General features: G+C 49.4%; 1 protein-coding gene across 6 annotated transcripts in view; it reads right to left on the bottom strand.

Moving 5' to 3' along the window:
* Positions 1-18328, bottom strand: part of Zfat (zinc finger and AT-hook domain containing) — a 175582-nt gene that overhangs the window by 116848 nt on the left and 40406 nt on the right. For all 6 annotated transcript variants that reach the window (XR_013423768.1, XM_078016678.1, XM_078016677.1 and 3 more), the window contains one exon: positions 17001-17252. Coding sequence is in view for 5 of the 6 variants with exons in the window: in XM_078016678.1 (XP_077872804.1) it covers positions 17001-17252 (252 nt within the window). In the remaining variant the exon portion in view is untranslated. The remainder of the gene's footprint in view (positions 1-17000; positions 17253-18328) is intronic.

The raw sequence follows: 18328 nt of genomic DNA, 5'->3' as shown, positions 1-18328 counted from the left end.
GGTTAGTAGGAGTGGGGGTTAGTAGGAGTGGGGGTTAGTAGGAGTGGGGGTTAGTAGGAGTGGGGGTTAGTAGGAGTGGGGTTAGTAGGAGTGGGGGTAGTAGGAGGTGGGGTAGTAGGAGTGGGGTTAGTAGGAGTGGGGGTTAGTAGGAGGTGGGGGGGTAGTAGGAGGTGGGGGTTAGTAGGAGTGGGGGTTAGTAGGAGGTGGGGGGGTAGTAGGAGGCGGGGGTTAGTTAGAGGTGGGGGGTTCGGGGGGTAGTAGGAGGTGGGGGTTAGTAGGAGTGGGGGTTAGTAGGAGGTGGGGTAGTAGGAAATGGGGTTAGTAGGAGGTGGGGGTAGTAGGAGATGGGGTTAGTAAGAGGTGGGGGTAGTAGGAGTGGGGTTAGTAGGAGGTGGGGGTTAGTAGGAGGTGGGGGTTAGTAGGAGGTGGGGGTAGTAGGAGATGGGGTTAGTAAGAGGTGGGGGTAGTAGGAGGTGGGGTAGTAGGAGGTGTGGGGTTAGTAGGAGGTGGGGTAGTAGGAGGTGGGGGTAGTAGGAGGTGGGGGTAGTAGGAGGTGGGGGTAGTAGGAGATGGGGTTAGTAAGAGGTGGGGGTAGTAGGAGGTGGGGTAGTAGGAGATGGGGTTAGTAGGAGGTGGGGTAGTAGGAGTGGGGTTAGTAGGAGGTGGGGGTAGTAGGAGGTGGGGTAGTAGGAGGTGGGGGTTAGTAGGAGGTGGGGGTTAGTAGGAGGTTGGGGTTAGTAGGAGGTGGGGTAGTAGGAGGTGGGGTGGTAGGAGTGGGGGTTAGTAGGAGGTGGGGGGTAGTAGGAGGTGGGGGTAGTAGGAGGTGGGGGTAGTAGGAAGTGGGGGTTAGTAGGAGGTGGGGGGTAGTAGGAGGTGGGGGTTAGTAGGAGGTGGGGGTTAGTAGGAGGTGGGGGTAGTAGGAGGTGGGGGTTAGTAGGAGGTGGGGGTTAGTAGGAGGTGGGGTAGTAGGAGTGGGGTTAGTAGGAGGTGGGGGTAGTAGGAGGTGGGGGTTAGTAGGAGGTGGGGGTAGTAGGAGGTGGGGGTAGTAGGAGGTGGGGGTTAGTAGGAGTGGGGGTAGTAGGAGGTGGGGTAGTAGGAAATGGGGTTAGTAGGAGTGGGGTTAGTAGGAGGTGGGGTAGTAGGAGGTGGGGGTTAGTACGAGGTGGGGGTTAGTAGGAGGTGGGGGTTAGTAGGAGGTGGGGGATAGTAGGAGGTGGGGGTAGTAGGAGGTGGGGGTAGTAGGAGGTGGGGGTAGTAGGAGGTGGGGGTTAGTAGGAGGTGGGGGTAGTAGGAGGTGGGGGTTAGTAGGAGGTGGGGGTTAGTAGGAGGTGGGGGTTAGTAGGAGGTGGGGGTTAGTAGGAGGTGGGGTTAGTAGGAGGTGGGGGGGTAGTAGGAAATGGGGTTAGTAGGAGGTGGGGTAGTAGGAGGTGGGGTAGTAGGAGGTGGGGGTTAGTAGGAGGTGGGGGGTTAGTAGGAGGTGGGGGTAGTAGGAGGTGGGGGGTAGTAGGAGGTGGGGGTAGTAGGAAATGGGGTTAGTAGGAGGTGGGGGTTAGTAGGAGGTGGGGGGTTAGTAGGAGGTGGGGGGTAGTAGGAAATGGGTTTAGTAGGAGGTGGGGGTTAGTAGGAGGTGGGGGTTAGTAGGAGGTGGGGTTAGTAGGAGGTGGGGTTAGTAGGAGGTGGGGGTTAGTAGGAGGTGGGGGGTTAGTAGGAGGTGTGGGGTTAGTAGGAGGTGGGGGTAGTAGGAGGTGGGGTAGTAGGATGTGGGGGTTAGTAGGAGGTGGGTTAGTAGGAGGTGGGGGGTAGTAGGAGGTGGGGGGTAGTAGGAGGTGGGGGTAGTAGGAGGTGGGGGTAGTAGGAGGTGGGGGTAGTAGGAGGTGGCTAAAGAGCCCCCATGCTCTGCAGGGAGGGAGCAGACCACTCTGCTCCAGGCGGCAGGCCTTGTGAGCACACTGCAGAGCTGGTGATGAACATGGTGCCGGGGGTGGGAAAGATTTGGAAGCCTTGTCAGATTAAAATCCAGTGCGGGGAAAGCCCTGAGTTGTGAACAAGGCAGGACTGGGCCAGAATGCGCCTGTTGGCTAACTCTTCAGCAGCTCCTGCTTGAACTTCCCTCTGGGAAAGTGGCTGCTGGGAAGTGCCAGTGCTGGTACCCACCCTACCCCTACCCACTTCCAGCTCCCACCCCTCTTTGGGGGCAAGAGCCCCTCCACAGAGCTAAGAAGCTGCTGCAGCTTTCCTCCAGGACCTGGGCCCAGCCAGTGGTGTCCAGAAGAAGGGGGCCAGGGGCTCTGAGAGGGGCTCTGCCACCTAGTAGGTGAGGTACTGCCATGGACATTGCCATGCCCCTGCCTAGAACTGCAGCAGGGGCCAGCCACCAGGACAGGGCAAGTGGAAGCCCGGGTCAGTGCCTTCAGGGTCACAAAGAAAAAGGGAGATCCTGAACTTAATGGCACAGCTGTGCTGGACCCAAGGCCCCGACTCCTTGTCACATAAGGAAGAGACTGGATTCTTAATTCGTTTTTAAATGATGCCTCTACTAGTAAGGTCTTGAGTAAGACACTCAGAAACCACCTTATACCTCGACCCTAGAGTGAAACACTTTCTCCTCAAAAACCTGAACTGTCTCTTTCTCCTTAAACACCTTCAATGGCTACACTCTCTTCCTCATCAGGAGAAGGTAGTAGATAAAGCCCTCCAAGTTTTGCCATAAACCACCTATACCCTGCCCCTGCACAGATAAGGCCATGACTTCCAAGCACACACGCTCCCTCTGTGGGCTCCGACAATATGAACCACAAGTCAACAAACCCTGCAAGCTGACTGCAGCTGCTGGACCCGCTCATGCACCCTGACCACTGCAACAGCTGGGAGACAGTTGCTCCCCAAAGGCTCATGTGCCAGAGTCTTGCTGCCCAAAGCCAAAGTGATGACAGGTGGCAGGAAAAAGAAGGTGAAGGAGTAAGAATTGCAAGAGAGTAGGAAAAAAGCCTGGGAAAGACAGAGCAGGTGACAACCACGTGCCTTTCAATGCTACTGGACAGCCAACAGCCCCCTGCCTGGGCCTGTGGGCTCTCTGCACACTTCGGATCCTCCCTGATGCAGGAGCAGCCACAGTGAAGCCAGCAGCATCTCTATGAACCACCACTGCAGTGAGTGATGCTGGCAGCCACTGTGGCAGCATCCCCAGAGTCCAAACCCACAGCCCAGCAGCACCCTGTGAAAAACCCCTGGCTCCCTCTCTGCAATGCCCAGTCCCCACACCTGCACGCCCACGTCCTGAGACTACATCCAGATAAACTGCCTGCAGCCACAGTGGCTCCCGGGCGCACAAACCAAGATACCCCCAGGACTACCCGAAGTGCACAGATGGGAGCCCCACAGCCTCTGTTCTCCATGTCACCCGCTGTGGCCAGGCCAATCACGTTCTCGTCTCCAGAGCTTCAGAAGCCTCAGCACAGAATTTCTCATGGCTCTGGGCACACTGGGCCAGGAACCACACTGAGCAGCTAAGGAAGGGGTTCTTGGCGATGATCTTGGCAGATGGCTCCAGGCCCAGGGCCCTATAGAGAAGAGCAAGTACACTCGCTGAGGTCAGTGCCCAGGTTTTAGGAAGCAATGAATAATTCAAGGTCAGACACCAAGCATGTGGCTGGTGACAAGGGCCAGCATGAAGACCTGGATGCTACCCAGAGACGATGGCCACAAGTGCAAGGGCTCAGCACTTCTTTGTGAAAGTGCAGGAAACATGGAGGGAAGAAGAGAAGGGCATTTTAACAAGTCTTATTAGTAAGTTTGTGTTCATTTCCTTTTGGACACCAGAGTTCGCATTCCCACTTGACCTGGGTGCTCATGAACTTCCCGGAACCCTCACTTGACCCATCTCTGCACTATGCAAGGCTGACTTTTCCCCACCGACGCGCCTCCTAGACTCCTGCTGGAAGTCATGCTGGTGGGTGCTTTTGTGAGTGCATGGCGTTTCTCACCCAGCTCACCTGTATCTTGGCCTTTCAAGAAGGTGCTTTTACTAAAAAATGGCAAAACCATGGCATTTGCAGGGATATGGATGGCACTAGAGCAGGTTATGCTAAGTGAAGCTAGCCAATCCCTAAAAAACAAATGCCAAATGTCTTCTTTTATATAAGGAGAGCAACTAAGAACAGAACAGAGAGGAAAAGCATGAGAAGAAGATTAACATTAAACAGGGCGAGAGGTAGGAGGAAAAGGGAGAGAGAAGGGAAATTGCATGGAAATGGAAAGAGACCCCCATCGTTATACAAAATTACATACAAGAGGAAGTGAGAGGAAAGGGAAAAAAAACAAGGGAGAGAAATGAACTACAGTAGATGGGGTAAAGAGAGAAGATGGGAGGGGAGGGGAGGGGAGGGGGGATAGTAGAGGATAGGAAAGGCAGCAGAATACAACAGACACTAGTATGGCAGTATGTAAAAACATGGATGTGTAACCGATGTGATTCTGCAATCTGTATACGGGGTAAAAATGGGAGTTCATAACCCACTTGAATCAAATGTATGAAATATGATATGTCAAGAGCTATGTAATGTTTTGAACAACTAATAATAATAATAAAGCAAAAAAAAAAAAGAAGAAGGTGCTTTTAAATAGTTTCCTGCTTCCTCTGAGTTACTGATTTTTTAAATTTTCCTACTTTCCCCCCAGATAATGCCCACATTCCCTTCAACGTCCTTTCTTTTGCTTTCTCTGGGGGGAAAGAAAAATCTTTTTTTTTTTTTTAAAGAGAGTGAGAGAGGAGAGAGAGAGAGAGAGAGAGAGAGAATTTTTAATATTTATTTTTTAGTTCTCGGCGGACACAACATCTTTGTTTGTATGTGGTGCTGAGGATTGAACCCGGGCTGCACGCATGCCAGGCGAGCGCGCTACCGCTTGAGCCACATCCCCAGCCCAAAGAAAAATCTTAACTGAAGGTCTGTTCACATACCACAGCCCCAAACACTGCTGCTGAGCAGCTCATCCACCCCCAACCCACCTCCCTCTGACAGGGGTCCCAGGGCCACTGTGCTAAAGGCCAAGGTGAGCAAAACAAAAGCTGGCATTTGCTCTCTGGGTCCTCAGCCAAGGACAATTGCTCCCAGTGGCTTTACACAGTTGAACAGTCCCAGTGGAGCCTGCAGCAAGGTCCACAGTGCACTTTCTTGCACCGCTGGCTCGAGGCACAGCAGATCGCCATTCCGGCGCCAGCCTCCAGGGCCAGGTGTTTATAATCCATTCCGCGTGCCCAGGGCACGTGGGTTCTTCCAGCTCTACAGAGCCACTTCTTGCTAAGTGGTGGTGATTCTTGGGAGAGGAAGAAAGCAAGAGCTATCTATGCTCCAAGAATCAGGGCCATCTGCCTACACCAAGACAGTCTGAACCCCCTAGCAACACACACATTGAGAAGAGTCACCCTGCTGGGATGGCAGGACATGGGGCAGTCAGAGAGCTCCCAGAAGAAATCCAGCTGCCCACTAATATCAAATGGGAATTATGGATAATTCATTTATCCTGTTCCATAGAACGTCCGGGTGACCTCGAGCCTAGGCAGAGCACCTGAAGAGGTGCAGCGGCCAAGCTGAAGTCCTAAGAAAGACATCAAGGGGGCTGCATGGAGGGGACCCAGGTCTACCCAAGTCTTCCAGATGCCTCTTTCAAAACAACTGCTTTCAGATGTCCTGCTTCAGGGGCCTGTGGGACTCACAGGGCTATGCTTTGGATAAGGAGTATCTCCCGAAAGACCCTTGTGTTAAAGGCCTGGCCCTCAGCTTAGCACTGCTGGGAAGTGGTGGGACCTTCAGGATGTAGGGCTAGAGGAAGGAAGATAGGTCACTGGGGCTGTGCCCTGGAAGGGGCTATTGGTCCCCCAGCCTTTCCCTATCTCTTTCTTACTTCCTGGTCACCATGAGGTGAGGAACTTTGCTCTACCACGCACTGCCAGCCATGAAGTGCTGCCTCACCACAGGCCCAAAAACAACCATGAACTAAAACGTCTGAAACCCTCTGAGACCACCAACCACAATAAACCCTTCCATCTTGTAAGTCGATTATCTCAGGTATTTTGTCATAGTAACAGACTGTGACTCACACACACAAATCTACAGTAATATTCTGTTTTCAAACTGTAGCAAATATTTGAAAATATTTTCACTGAGCTCTAGAAAAGACTCTTATCCAAGAAAAAAACAGAATGTATTTTAGAAAGATCAATAACTGAAATCTGTCTGAAATGCTTAAAAGCCAGAGTAGGTGACATCATAACCCTATAAATGCTTTCTGACCCTACCCTGGGGAGCCAGGTCACAGGGAAGGAGAGCAGTATCGATCCTCTCAGAAGATGTGGCTTTCACACAGAAATATCTAGTTGCAATGTACACCTTTTGGTATTTCTCCTCTGACCAGCATCATCAAACAGAGATAAACCACTCTACCACAGCAATTCCTCACTCAGGGTACCAAGACAGTTTGCAAAGCACTTTCAAGCACAATTAGCACCCTGAAACGCCACTGATCCACACACCTAGACCTTTCAGCCAGTCTTGTCAGTCTCACTTTTCTCTCCAACGTTCTTACCAATGTGGTCCTCCAGAAAGCAAGGCCCTAGCTACAGTCCCTGGTCCATCAAGCCTCACTTCAAGCTGGTCCTAGGAGGATCCAGCTCTGACTTTCAATGCACCAGAATGGTGCCTTTCAAAGTCTTTAAGAGCAGGACTTTTTCCAAGTGACCTCTTTGGGCAATTTCAACATAATCAAGAATAGAAGGACATGACTCCTTAGATGGTGAGTGGGGTCCCAGCCAGCTCCCCTGACAACCCCCCACGTCCTCCTTGGTGTACTTGCAGCACAAGCCACTGAACACCCCTAAAGAGCAAGAACCTAAAATCTACTGGATCGGGACACACGAGATACTCTTCCAAAGACCATTTTAGGTAAACGCCCCCATCTAGAGAAGGCATGGTGGAGAAGCCAGATGTGGAGTCAAGGGCATCTAAGTGGAGACGTGGGCTCTGCCTTTCAGCTAAATGAACTTAGAACTCTCTCTGAACCATGATCGCATCTGCAGAATCAATCACTGTAAGGCTCACAAAAGAGAAGAGACGCAGAGCCCCTCACATGGTGAGACACACACAGTGGCCCTTGAGATGTGTATGCTACATGCAAAAGTCCCACTCAGGCCTGAGACTGGAGCTACACCAGGCTCCTGTGCATAGATAGCTTCAGGTACCCATGGTTAACCACCATCCAAAAATCTCAGAAATCAATCAATTCATAGGTTGCAAATAACTTCTATTAGAGTATAATGTTCTAATTATTCTATTTTACTATTACTGTTAATTTCTTACTGTACTCACTTTATAAATTAAACTTTTCATAGATATCTATTTACAGGAAAAAACACAGTATATACAGGGTTTGGTCCTATCCATGGGTCCAGGCATCAGCTGAGGGTGTTGGGGACGTAGCTCCCTCAGAGAAGGGGACAACTGGACCATTCGGGTTTCATTTATGGTTTTAATAAAGAGCAGCAGTGAAGCGCTGCCTCACCTGCCACCTAGCCTGCGGAAGTCACTGACAATCTCAGGACTGTGACTTTAATTTCTTGACATCTGTGCCATATTGCTCTTCACCCCTAGCACACTGACGTCATTCTTTATATTTCGCTTCCTTTGGAAACCCCACAGCACTTTTTAAAGTGATGACAGTGCACAATGGGCATGTGAACCTTGGAGGGGAAGCAGACACTCCATGCCCCAGTGCTGAACCTCCCCCCATGCCAGCAGCCCCCCTGGTGCCCACAAGTGCACACACATGCACATGCATACACTCTTGTCTCAAGCACTGATCAAGGAAACCTCACCAAGAAGGAAACCCAGCTGGAACAAAATCCAAGTAGGTTCCTTTTACCACAAACGCTTCCTGTGCTTTGCCCTCCACCCCTCCTCTCCTAGGAGCCCCTTCAGCAGAGACCCTACCTTGTTTCCCAATCCTTTGTGATCTGGGTGTGCATGTTTCACCCCTGAATTCCCAGCACAATTTGTCAGAGTCCCCTCTGGCAACCTGATAGTCAGACAAGATATGCTACACTGAGAATGGGCAGGTGAAGAGTTAAATGTAAATGCAATCACACGTTTGAAGAAATTAGTTCATATGCATTCATTTATAATTAACACTGCACTAATATTCTAAAGTACCTATTCTAAATTGCCCCAGAACTAATTAAATCTCAAAATGCCCCAGAGAGCAAAAATGTTATCAACCACATTAACAAAAGGCCCAGAACAGTTGTCAGAACAGCAGACTGATGAGGGATTATATTCTGGGGCTCTGCCACCAATTTGCTCCACCCCGCTAAGACAGCAGTTTAAGAGCTTCTCAGACCTAGCAGCTCTGTTACCTGCTGAATATGCATCCTCTGCTTTCCCTCTTCCCCGGGGCTTTCTCACATCTTCCTGTCTCTCCTGTGATGAGAGAAGGACAGGTGAGCACTGCTTCCAGGGCACTGTTCCCACAGGGACTGACTGACACAAACCCAGGACAGGCATGCGGCCTTCACCTGCACCTTGCCCCAGTCACTGCACATGCAGCTGCAACAAACCACCCCACTCCTGACCTGTGCCCACATTCCCTCAGCTGCAGGCTTTTGCATGAAACTTCAGGCAGCAAATGCCTCCTGCACCCCCCTCTCCACCGCCTCCCCAAATCATCGATAGAGGAGTAGCTCACAGCCTGCAGCCCACAGCCCGCAGGCCCCTCCTCCAGGGAAACTTCTAGGACATGCCTCTTCACCTGTGGCTCAGCCCACTACCACATTTCATCTATTTATATCCCTGCCTGCTCTCCAGATTCAGCTGCTCAAGGGAAGAAACTCCTCTTACTCAAGTTCAATCTCCAAAGTCTGGCTCAGAACCCACAAGAGCTACTCAGGAGTAGGAGACGAGAATCTGCTGCTGCAGGGACCTCACATAGCCCACAGCTGTAGCCAACCTCCTCAACATCTGGGGAGCATGTCTTGCCTCAACGGGCATGGGGCCCAGGGGCGTCACTCCAGAGTATCTCAGACCTCAGGACTGCCACAGACAGCACTCCTTCAAAACATGGTCACAATGCACAACAGCCACCTGCTTCTCTCAGAATCGTTCATTACATCCCTTGCATCAGGGATTGCATCACACCCACCAGGCCCAGGCCCTCCACTCCAGGAGGTAGTGGGCAGCCCACTAAGCTTCAACAGCAATACTGCCTCTAAGCACCAGTCCACTGGCTTCCACCAGAGTCCCCAAGAGCACCAATCCCCAGGATGGCCTCCATGATGCTGATCAAGAAAGTATTACTTTCAAAAGTTCTAGCATAAAGGACTTTGTGGGTGAATGTTCCCCACCCATAAAAGGTCCTGAGCCTTCCCTGCTAACTAACAGCCCTGGATGCCAGCAGTGGACAGGGTGGGATACGTGGTACCAACTGACACACCTCATCAAAAGACTGAATTACCAATGGGACTGAAGCTGCCGTCTAGAGATGAGCAGGAAGGGACTGGCATGGGAGAGTCCAAGGAGAAGGCACAGGTGATGTGACGGGGGCTGCCAGGGTTCCAACATTGTTGAAGGAGTGCAGTTACTTGGAGCAGAAAGGACAAAGGGCACCCCCAAACAAAAGAAACGATGTGCACAAGAGATGAGGAGAGCACAGGATACCTGCCACTCACAGGCCTCTGAAGGCCCCTGTCCCCCCGGGTGGGAAAGGTGGCAAGGGTTGAGAAGGAAGTCAGGTACGGAGTGGAGCAGGAGCCAGCTCTCAAGCGACCCAGTAGGCTTTCAAGGGGCTCAGACTCTCTTGAACAGTGACGGGCATCTTGGAAGGCCATCTTCAGGGTAAGGACAAGAATTCCTCTTTACCCTTCTTATCTCATCCTTTTGACACTTAGTCTTTTACATATGTTTTATAATATCTATAACATATTAATATAGCAGTGTACCTAACTGAGCCGAAATGCCTCAGTTCACATCCCAGGCCCATCACTGACTACAATGTGGTACTAGACAGGATGTATGCCTTGGTTTCCTAACTGTAAAATGGGGACAAAAATAATAATTTCCTCATGGGGAATTTTATGAAGAAGAAATGAGTTGATGTGTGTACAATTCTAGGAAAAATGGCAGGTCCACAGTAAGGACTCTGAATACTCATTACATTAACAATATACAGCTTACTAGTAAATGAATGGATTTGACCAGAGATATACCCCCAACTGTCTGCAAACCCCGGCCGTGGAAGGGCAGAGCTGAACTCTCAGCAGAGTCCACTGGAAAGATGCTGGGGCCTGACCCACAGAGACAGGGGCCGGGATGGGGAGTGGAGGGGCGGGGAGCTACTCAGCAGGAAGCCAGCCACTGTGGTAAGGAAAGGGATGCGGCAGATGAGGGGGCTTCCGACTGAGGTATCTGGACGGTGGGGCCAGTCACCGAGATGGAATGGGGAAGAACACCTATTAGGAGCTGGACAGTGAGGTCAGTGGCAAAGTCCTGTGGGACACCTAGAGTGAAATATGGGCAAGGAAAACATTTGCAGGACACCAGAACCATGATAATGCCTAGAAACTGTGTGGCAGACACCATGAAGGCCACCAAGCACTTCAGTTTCCTGTTGCCCTGGGAACATGGCAGGGCTGCACTTCCTTGTCCCAGAGTCAGGTGGGGCTGCATGACCCCTCCTGGCCAATAAGTTGCATAAACAGAAACAGCAGATGTCACTCCTGGGCCAAAGTGAAACCACCCAAGGCTCTCCTTCTCCCCTGTATTGTGCCAAGTTCAAGGTGGTGACTGCTTCCTCGCTGGGTCACTGAGCAAGCAGAGCCCCCTGAGAACCTGCAGTGGACATGCAGCACCCACAAGAAAGCAGGCATGGTAAGCATGGTGAGGTCATATCCCTGTGACCTGAAGGAGCTCTGCTCTAGGGGTGCAGCCTGCCCCAGTCCCCACCACTAGCAGAATCAGGGATAGTGCTGAGACAGGCAGAAGAGGAGCAGCGGAGAGGCAGGAGGAGAGCTGGGGAAGAGGGTCACAGAGGGACCTTGAACTTTGCCAAGCCAAGTGTAGCTACAGAACTCCAAATTTCATTCCCTGAGTAGTACTGAGAAAAAAACAAGGGCATACAGATGGCCAAAAGAAACGGCGCCATACACATATTTCCACAGAGACAAGTGTAACGCTCAGGGACTGGTGCTGCACCATCTCCTCACCACAAATTTTCAAATGCAACTCAAACCCAATTTTCAGGTATTTACCAAGTCAGCTGTGTGACTAACAAACGCAGGCAGAGGCAGGGTCCTGAAACGCTGTGGAAACAGCCCCATGAAGAGCACAGACCACCTCGGGTGCAGCCATGAAACCCACGCCTGCTCCTCTAAGGAAGGGTTTGACAAGAGAAAAAGGAAATTTTTACAACTCTCTTTGCATAAAAGAACCCCAGAAATAACAAGCTTAGAAAGGTTCAGAAGCCACTTTTATAAACTAGACATACTGATTTCTGTAGGCTGCAAAATATTTCTCAAAAACACCAGCTGTTCCACATAGCGGGGGAAAAGTCTAGTTTTCCAGTTTCTTTTACTATTCAAATGCAGAATGAAATAAATGTGGAGTACATATCAAAAGTGTTATTTTAACTTGACAGGGTTCACAGTAGAGGGAAAAAAAATCCTATTTCGTTTTCTTCTAATTGTTTTAACAAGCTATAGAGTCAGGCTCAATTGTTTGAAATATTATTGAACTGCTCTTTACAGAGCATATATTAAAAGAATCATGTGAGAATTTTCCAAATGGTAATACTGTTATATGGCAAACTCAAGAACATGGTGCAGTTGCATGGACCTCAGCCACACGGCAGCTGGGCATAAGGTCATTTCTGCATATTTGAGAAGCTTTTACTGTGGCAGAAAGAAAAACACACCCAGAGTTTGCACCTTTCCACTAGATACTTATGAAATTGAAGTCCATTCAGGTCATTTCAAACCATGGAATACGAGATCAATTTTTGTACTGTCTGTTGCAAGAGGCAGCTGAGATCTTATTAGAAGGGACTGTGCCTGTTACCCTTGCTAGAGAACTATAGACAGTGAACACCAGGAAAAGCACAAGTAGAACTCAATTTCTTGTGATGTAGAGAAAAACCTGGCAGAGGAGCACTGAAACACTTCAACTCCATATCCTCCAAGTGGAAGCCAGACTGGTTGTGAGACAGGCATGTGATGGGTGGGCTAGTAACTGGGCAGAAACAGGGATCCTGCCCCCACTGCCACCCCAAATGAGCAGGGACACTCCATAACATCACCTCTGGACCTAAACTCCTCAATTATCAAATTAGAAATGGGGTCTAAACAGGATTTTTAAGCCAATCTCAAAAAGCCATATATTGTGGGATTAAATTTACACAGCATTTTTGAAATGATAAAATCACAGAGTTCAAGACCACATCAGTGATTTCCAGATGGGGATTAAGGAAGGGGGCAGCTCAAGGTCAGCTTGGTGGGACAGGGCAGTTCTGCCTCCTACTGGAGCAGCTGCTGACACAAGTCTCCCCCTGTAGTGAGTGACGCGTGACAGAGGCGAGCACACACACATTCTCACAATCTTGGTATCAGGCTGCACCTGTGTGAGATACGGCCCGTGGGTGGGGGCCTGAGGGAAGGGCACATGAAGTCTTTCTGCATCATCTTGGTCACTTCTTATGAATTCATAATACCTCCGAAATGCAAAGGTTTATTTTTTAAAGGGTTTTTTTAGACTTTGAACCATCACACCCTAATTTTTGTCCATGGACCCTATGATTTAAAATAGTTCATTGGCTAAATTGCATTTATTAAGATTATTCCCTTGTTTAAATTTGTTGATCAAATATATATAAGTGACTCACTTTCCAACTGATGCAAAAATGTAATTTGCAGGCAGATCAAAAATACAGGTAAAATGAAAGCATCTGAGTCACAGAGGCACACAGAAGCATACTTCCTGTCATTCCAGGCCTTGGGAAAATTTTCTAACTATGATACAAAGGCAAGAAATATATTGTGCCAGCAAAATGCCAAAAAGGCTACAGATAGATTAAATGATAAAGGACAAACTGAAAATATCTGCAGCTTATGTGCTAATTCAAAGGTATAAGTAAAGGGCATTAATAAGGACTATTACCAACCACACACCAAACACAAGTAGTTAATACCCATGTACAGAAACAATCATAAGTGACCAAAGAGCTGCAAACTAAAACTATCACCCCCACCTGAGACTGGCGGGGAGAAACCAGAGAACAAGGCAACATGAACAACACAGCTGGGGTAGAAACTGACGCACACTTTCTCAGGGTGGTCTGACAATGTACCTGCGTGTCAACATGCAAAACAGGCCCTGTTCACCCAGCAATTAGTTACCAGGCAATTACCTAAGATGAAAATGGCACAGTGTAAAAGATGGTAATAATGAAAGAAAAATGCATGCTCAAGACTACTCACCTGAGAAGTATTTTTTCATCAGGCAGAAAAAGCTGAAACAATCCTAAACATCCATCAACTGAAAACCAATGGGGTAAGATCTGTGGCCTGTACATGTGATGAGATGCTGTACAGGCTCTAAAGATGACAAGAGTGGACAGTCACTGACTGCCTGGGTCAGGACCCACAGCAACCAGTCAAAAGCCACAACAAAGTCCACCACTCGCAGGCTCTGTACTACAGGCCCACTGCCGGGCCTCGCTGTCTCAGTTTCCTCTCCTATACGATGGACATAATGACAGTGCCTTGTTTGAAGGCTGCCAGGAGAACTCCAAGAGTGAATAGGTATCAGACACTGAGAACAGCCTCTGTAATATAAAAAGTGTCAGAAAAAGCTCATTAGATAAAAAATACTGTCATAAAGAATGTGCCTGCCACACAGAGAACTAGAAAAGACCACCCAAGAGCACAGCGACCCCATCCTGACGGCCCAGGCAGGGTGCACAACAGGAGGGGCTTCTCGGCATCAGCAGCACAAAGGGTGCCAGGCCTGGGCAGCGAGGTTGTGGGCCACTGTGGTTTTCTTCTTCACGTTTTCTATGTCATTAAAAGAGAAAACAAAAAGTATAATCTCCAATTAGCACTCTCAAGACATTTTTGGAATGTAAGTTGCTGGGAGTTTTCTAGAAGTCTAGAAACAGATACACACATACATACTCATAATAAACACGTATATGTACACATACGTACATATGTTCACACATACACCTACAGATTTACTAAGAATTTACTAAAGAGCTATTTACAACAGCAAAAAAAAAATCTGACAGAACCTGAACTTTCATCAGATGTACCACGGCTGGCAGCAAAACAAAGTCCTGCATAGCACGGGAAAATGGTACCACAGTGGCACATGGCAAGGGTCATTTGGTAAGGTGAAGGGGACATTGAAGGACTGATACACAAAGCAGGCCCTGACCCTTGCAGCCAGGAACATCCACACACTTTATGACCCACTCACACTGTCCAAAGCCAGACCTAGGCCTGAGATTTGGGGATGGGAGAGGAAGAGGAATGTCTGGTGTTGCCAGAGTGCAATCCGTCATCCCAGCCTAGTCACCAAGGTGGCTGGGTGCATCACAGAAAAGCCTGACAGGAGATACCTACAAGGCCCAAAAACAACACAGACGTGAGAGGAGATGGCACTGGACAGTCAGAGAACTAGGTTCTCAGAAAGACCAGGCAGAAACACAAACAGGGCAGCCTTGTCAGACAGAGAGGTCCTTCTGGCTAAAACGCAACAAGCATTAACTAGCTGTGCCATAAAACGCGGGGCAGGCTGTGTGTGCATGAGAGAGACTGGACACGTGGGGAAGGGTATGTGTGCATGTCTGTGTGTGACAGAGAGAGACCGGGACATGTGTGGCAGGTTGTGTGTGTGCATGTCTGTGTGTGACCGAGAGATACTGGACACGTGGGGAAGGGTGTGTGTGCATGTCTGTGTGTGACAGAGAGAGACCAGGACATGTGGGGAAGGGTGTATGTGCATGTCTGTGTGTGACAGAGAGAGACCGGGACACGTGTGGCAGGTTGTGTGTGTGCATGTCTGTGTGTGACCGACAGAGACTGGACACGTGGGGAAGGGTGTGTGTGTGCATGTCTGTGTGTGATACAGAGAGACTGGGACACGTAGGGAAGGGTGTGTGTGCATGTTTGTGTGTGACAGAGAGAGACTGGGACATGTGGGGAAGGGTGTGTGTGTGCATGTCTGTGTGTGATAGAGAGAGACCGGGACACGTGGGGAAGGGTGTGTGTGCATGTCTGTGTGTGACAGAGAGAGACCGGGACATGTGGGGAAGGGTGTGTGTGCATGTCTGTGTGTGACAGAGAGAGATTGGGACATCCTATCACCCAAGTGCAGAGACTGACAAAGCCAGGCAACAGGTCGGAGAAGGTGGGTGCTGGTGTACTCCTCAATATTTCCTCTCTAAAACTGTCCTTATTCTCCAAAAGAACTTTAAGCTCCCGAACAGCACTGATCCTTCTGCAATCTTGCAGCTGCTGCCCACTCCTCTGACATGGCCACTGCCCGTACTGACTCAGGACCACTGTCCCCACTGCCGAGCTGGGACCTGGGCTGCTGCTTGTTAACCCCACAGTGGTAAGGTTTCCACAGGCACTTTGCAGGAGAAGAACCACATCATATATCTTCTACAACCTGCACAGATGTTGGCGATGAGCCTGGCCACCATCCTAGATGTTCATCAGTATTAGTTGATGAATTACTCAATAATCCATCCAATCTGTGCTAGGATTCTGCACACCAAGGGTCTGGCTTCACTGTTCGGAGAGAGGCGTTTACAGCAAAGAGTTTAAGAGCAGAGGTTCAAAGTAGGATGGCCAGGGTTCACAGGCCAGGTCCCCTGACTAAGAGACCTGGGACAAATTACTTCATCTTTCAGTGTCCAAGTGTATCCTTTAAAAAGGAAAAATGAAAATAGTGCTGTCTCTGTATGGCCCTCAACAGTTAAAAGGACAGCTGATATTTACTGGGTACTTCTGTAAGGCTATGGTGCTCTTTACAAGTCCTGTCTAATTTAATACTCAGAGCAACCACATGCAACAGCATTGCTTCTAGCCCCATGTTACAGACAAGGAGACTGAGCAGAGGCAGAAGGGATTTAGAAGTGCTTAAGTGGGATTCCAACCCCAGGAGCCACATTCCAGAGCCGGAGTTTTTGACCTGAATGGCCTCCCATGCAGCAGGCTGAGCAAAGTAGGAAACACCAAGATCTTCCTAAACAGGAGCAGCCTGAAATCTTGGAAAACAGCTCAGAAGCAAACAATAATTACAGAGCCACTGGAGGCCTGTGCCTGCAGCACAGCCTTGCAACCTCGTTCCTCTAGGAAGGCGGTCTAAGAGGAGCTGTCCCCCAGCTGTCCTCCCTCTGGAGGCCATTCCTCTCCAGCCCTTTGTAGGAGCTACTTCAGAGCTGACCTCCACACCCCAGTCCTCAGCCACTGGTGGCCAATCAGGTTCCTAACATGGCCTTGAGTCCCCAAGTCATTCACACTATGCACATGGCCCTGTCCATCCTTAAGACAACCTCCCACCCGTCAGCCAAATGCCAAACTGTGGCACCAGATTCACTGACTTTGTACCAGTACACCCTCTCCCAGGAACAATTTTCTATCCTTTGTCATTGTGCATTTTAAAACTCGAATTTCCTTTCACAGAACATAAGCTCATCAAGGGTAGAAACTGTTTTACTCTCTCTACGACCCACCAAAGCACCACCAAGGCACCCTGGGCCTGCACACCATGGGCTCCAGCTCACAGATGGCACATTAATTCCAAAGATTATACACAGTAATAGTCAGTAACCATTATGAAAATGAGATGGGGGAGACCTGAATAAGTGCATGCTATTCCAAGTAACAAGCAAAGCTGTCAGCAAGTATCCGTAGGTACATCTCTGTGAGAAACCACATGGTCACCTGGTCCATTTACCTGCTTCTCCTTCCTCCTCACCCAAATTCAGCACAATGATGCAGATGTGCTTCCGCAGCTGGCGCGTGTTGGAGAACTTCCGACAGCACTTGCCACACTCCAGGCTGCTCGGGGTCAAGCCAGCCCCCTCCTCTGGAGCCAGTGGACCCTCATCGCTAGGGTTCACAAAGTTTTCCACCAGCTCCTCTTCAGCACTGGGCTTCTTCGTGGACCCCTTAGGTCTGCCTCTCTTCCTCTTCATGACCAAAAACTCTGCAAAGGAAACAAGAAAGCAGGGTGGAGTGACACTGGGTGGCAGGGCAGGGCATGCACTCAATTTCTAAATGTAAGAATATGTTCAGGTCTCCCATTTTATTAAAAATGAAAGTCTAAAGAAGCCCTAGAAGGGCCCGGCTGCAGCAGCATCACCAGTCCTACTGTCCCTGTGCCTAAATGCTGATGGCACTGGATCTTATGATATTCTGCCTCAAGACTGTCGGGTGAACCTTTGCACAAGCTCCTTCTATGAAGCTTGAGACCTAAGCTGTGGCTGTTGGCCCCCAGACCAAAATCCTCGCTAACCACCACTTCCTTTTAAATCCAGATCTCGCTGCTTCTTTGCAAAGAGTTCTCAGACACTGCTGAGCTTGTCATACTCTTAATGAGTCAGACAACTATTCAGATTATTTCAAGAAGTCAAATTGTCCTGGTGAGAAAGAGAAAAAATAATTACAATCTAAAGCCACAAATTATAGGGCAAAGACAATAACAATATTTTTCAAGTTTCCTAGCGACCTACTGATTTTAAATGGCATGATCAGAGCTGCTTTAAAGCCAAGTTCCAAATCATTTTACAACATGCATTTCTTCTTAATTAGTGTTCATCTTTAAGGCTTTCATCTCTGAAATAAAGGTAGAAATTAAGAGCAAAGCAGGGTCTGGAAGCAGAGCAGCATGTACAGTCGTGCAAAGTGAAGCAGAAGATGTGACTTTGAGAGGAACCCCTGAAAGAGCCACTCCTGGTCAGGCCGAAGTCCCCAAGACCACAGCCATCTGTCTGACTAAAGAATGCAATCTGGGCAGTCCTCGGAATCTGGACAGCAGGGAAAAGGGAGGACTCCCGTGTCCTGGCATCATTTTGGTTGAAGACTGGTCTGTGGATGAGGACATCTTTGGGGGACCTTCCTGCTCTTTCTAAAGTTGTGGCTCTGCACAGTGAAACAACAGCCACTTTACCCACCACTAGCACCACAGAGATCCTTTCATGAAAAGGGTGGCCTGTGTTCATGGTCAGAGAGGAAGGCTATGGGGCAGAGTCTACAGGGAAGGCAGTTCACCTGCAGGCACTC

Source organism: Ictidomys tridecemlineatus, chromosome 7 (genome assembly GCF_052094955.1).
Source record: "Ictidomys tridecemlineatus isolate mIctTri1 chromosome 7, mIctTri1.hap1, whole genome shotgun sequence".
In the NCBI taxonomy this organism is placed as follows: domain Eukaryota; kingdom Metazoa; phylum Chordata; class Mammalia; order Rodentia; family Sciuridae; genus Ictidomys; species Ictidomys tridecemlineatus.
The sequence above is the reverse complement of the archived record's forward strand: the minus strand, read 5'-3'. Positions and strand labels throughout refer to the sequence as shown.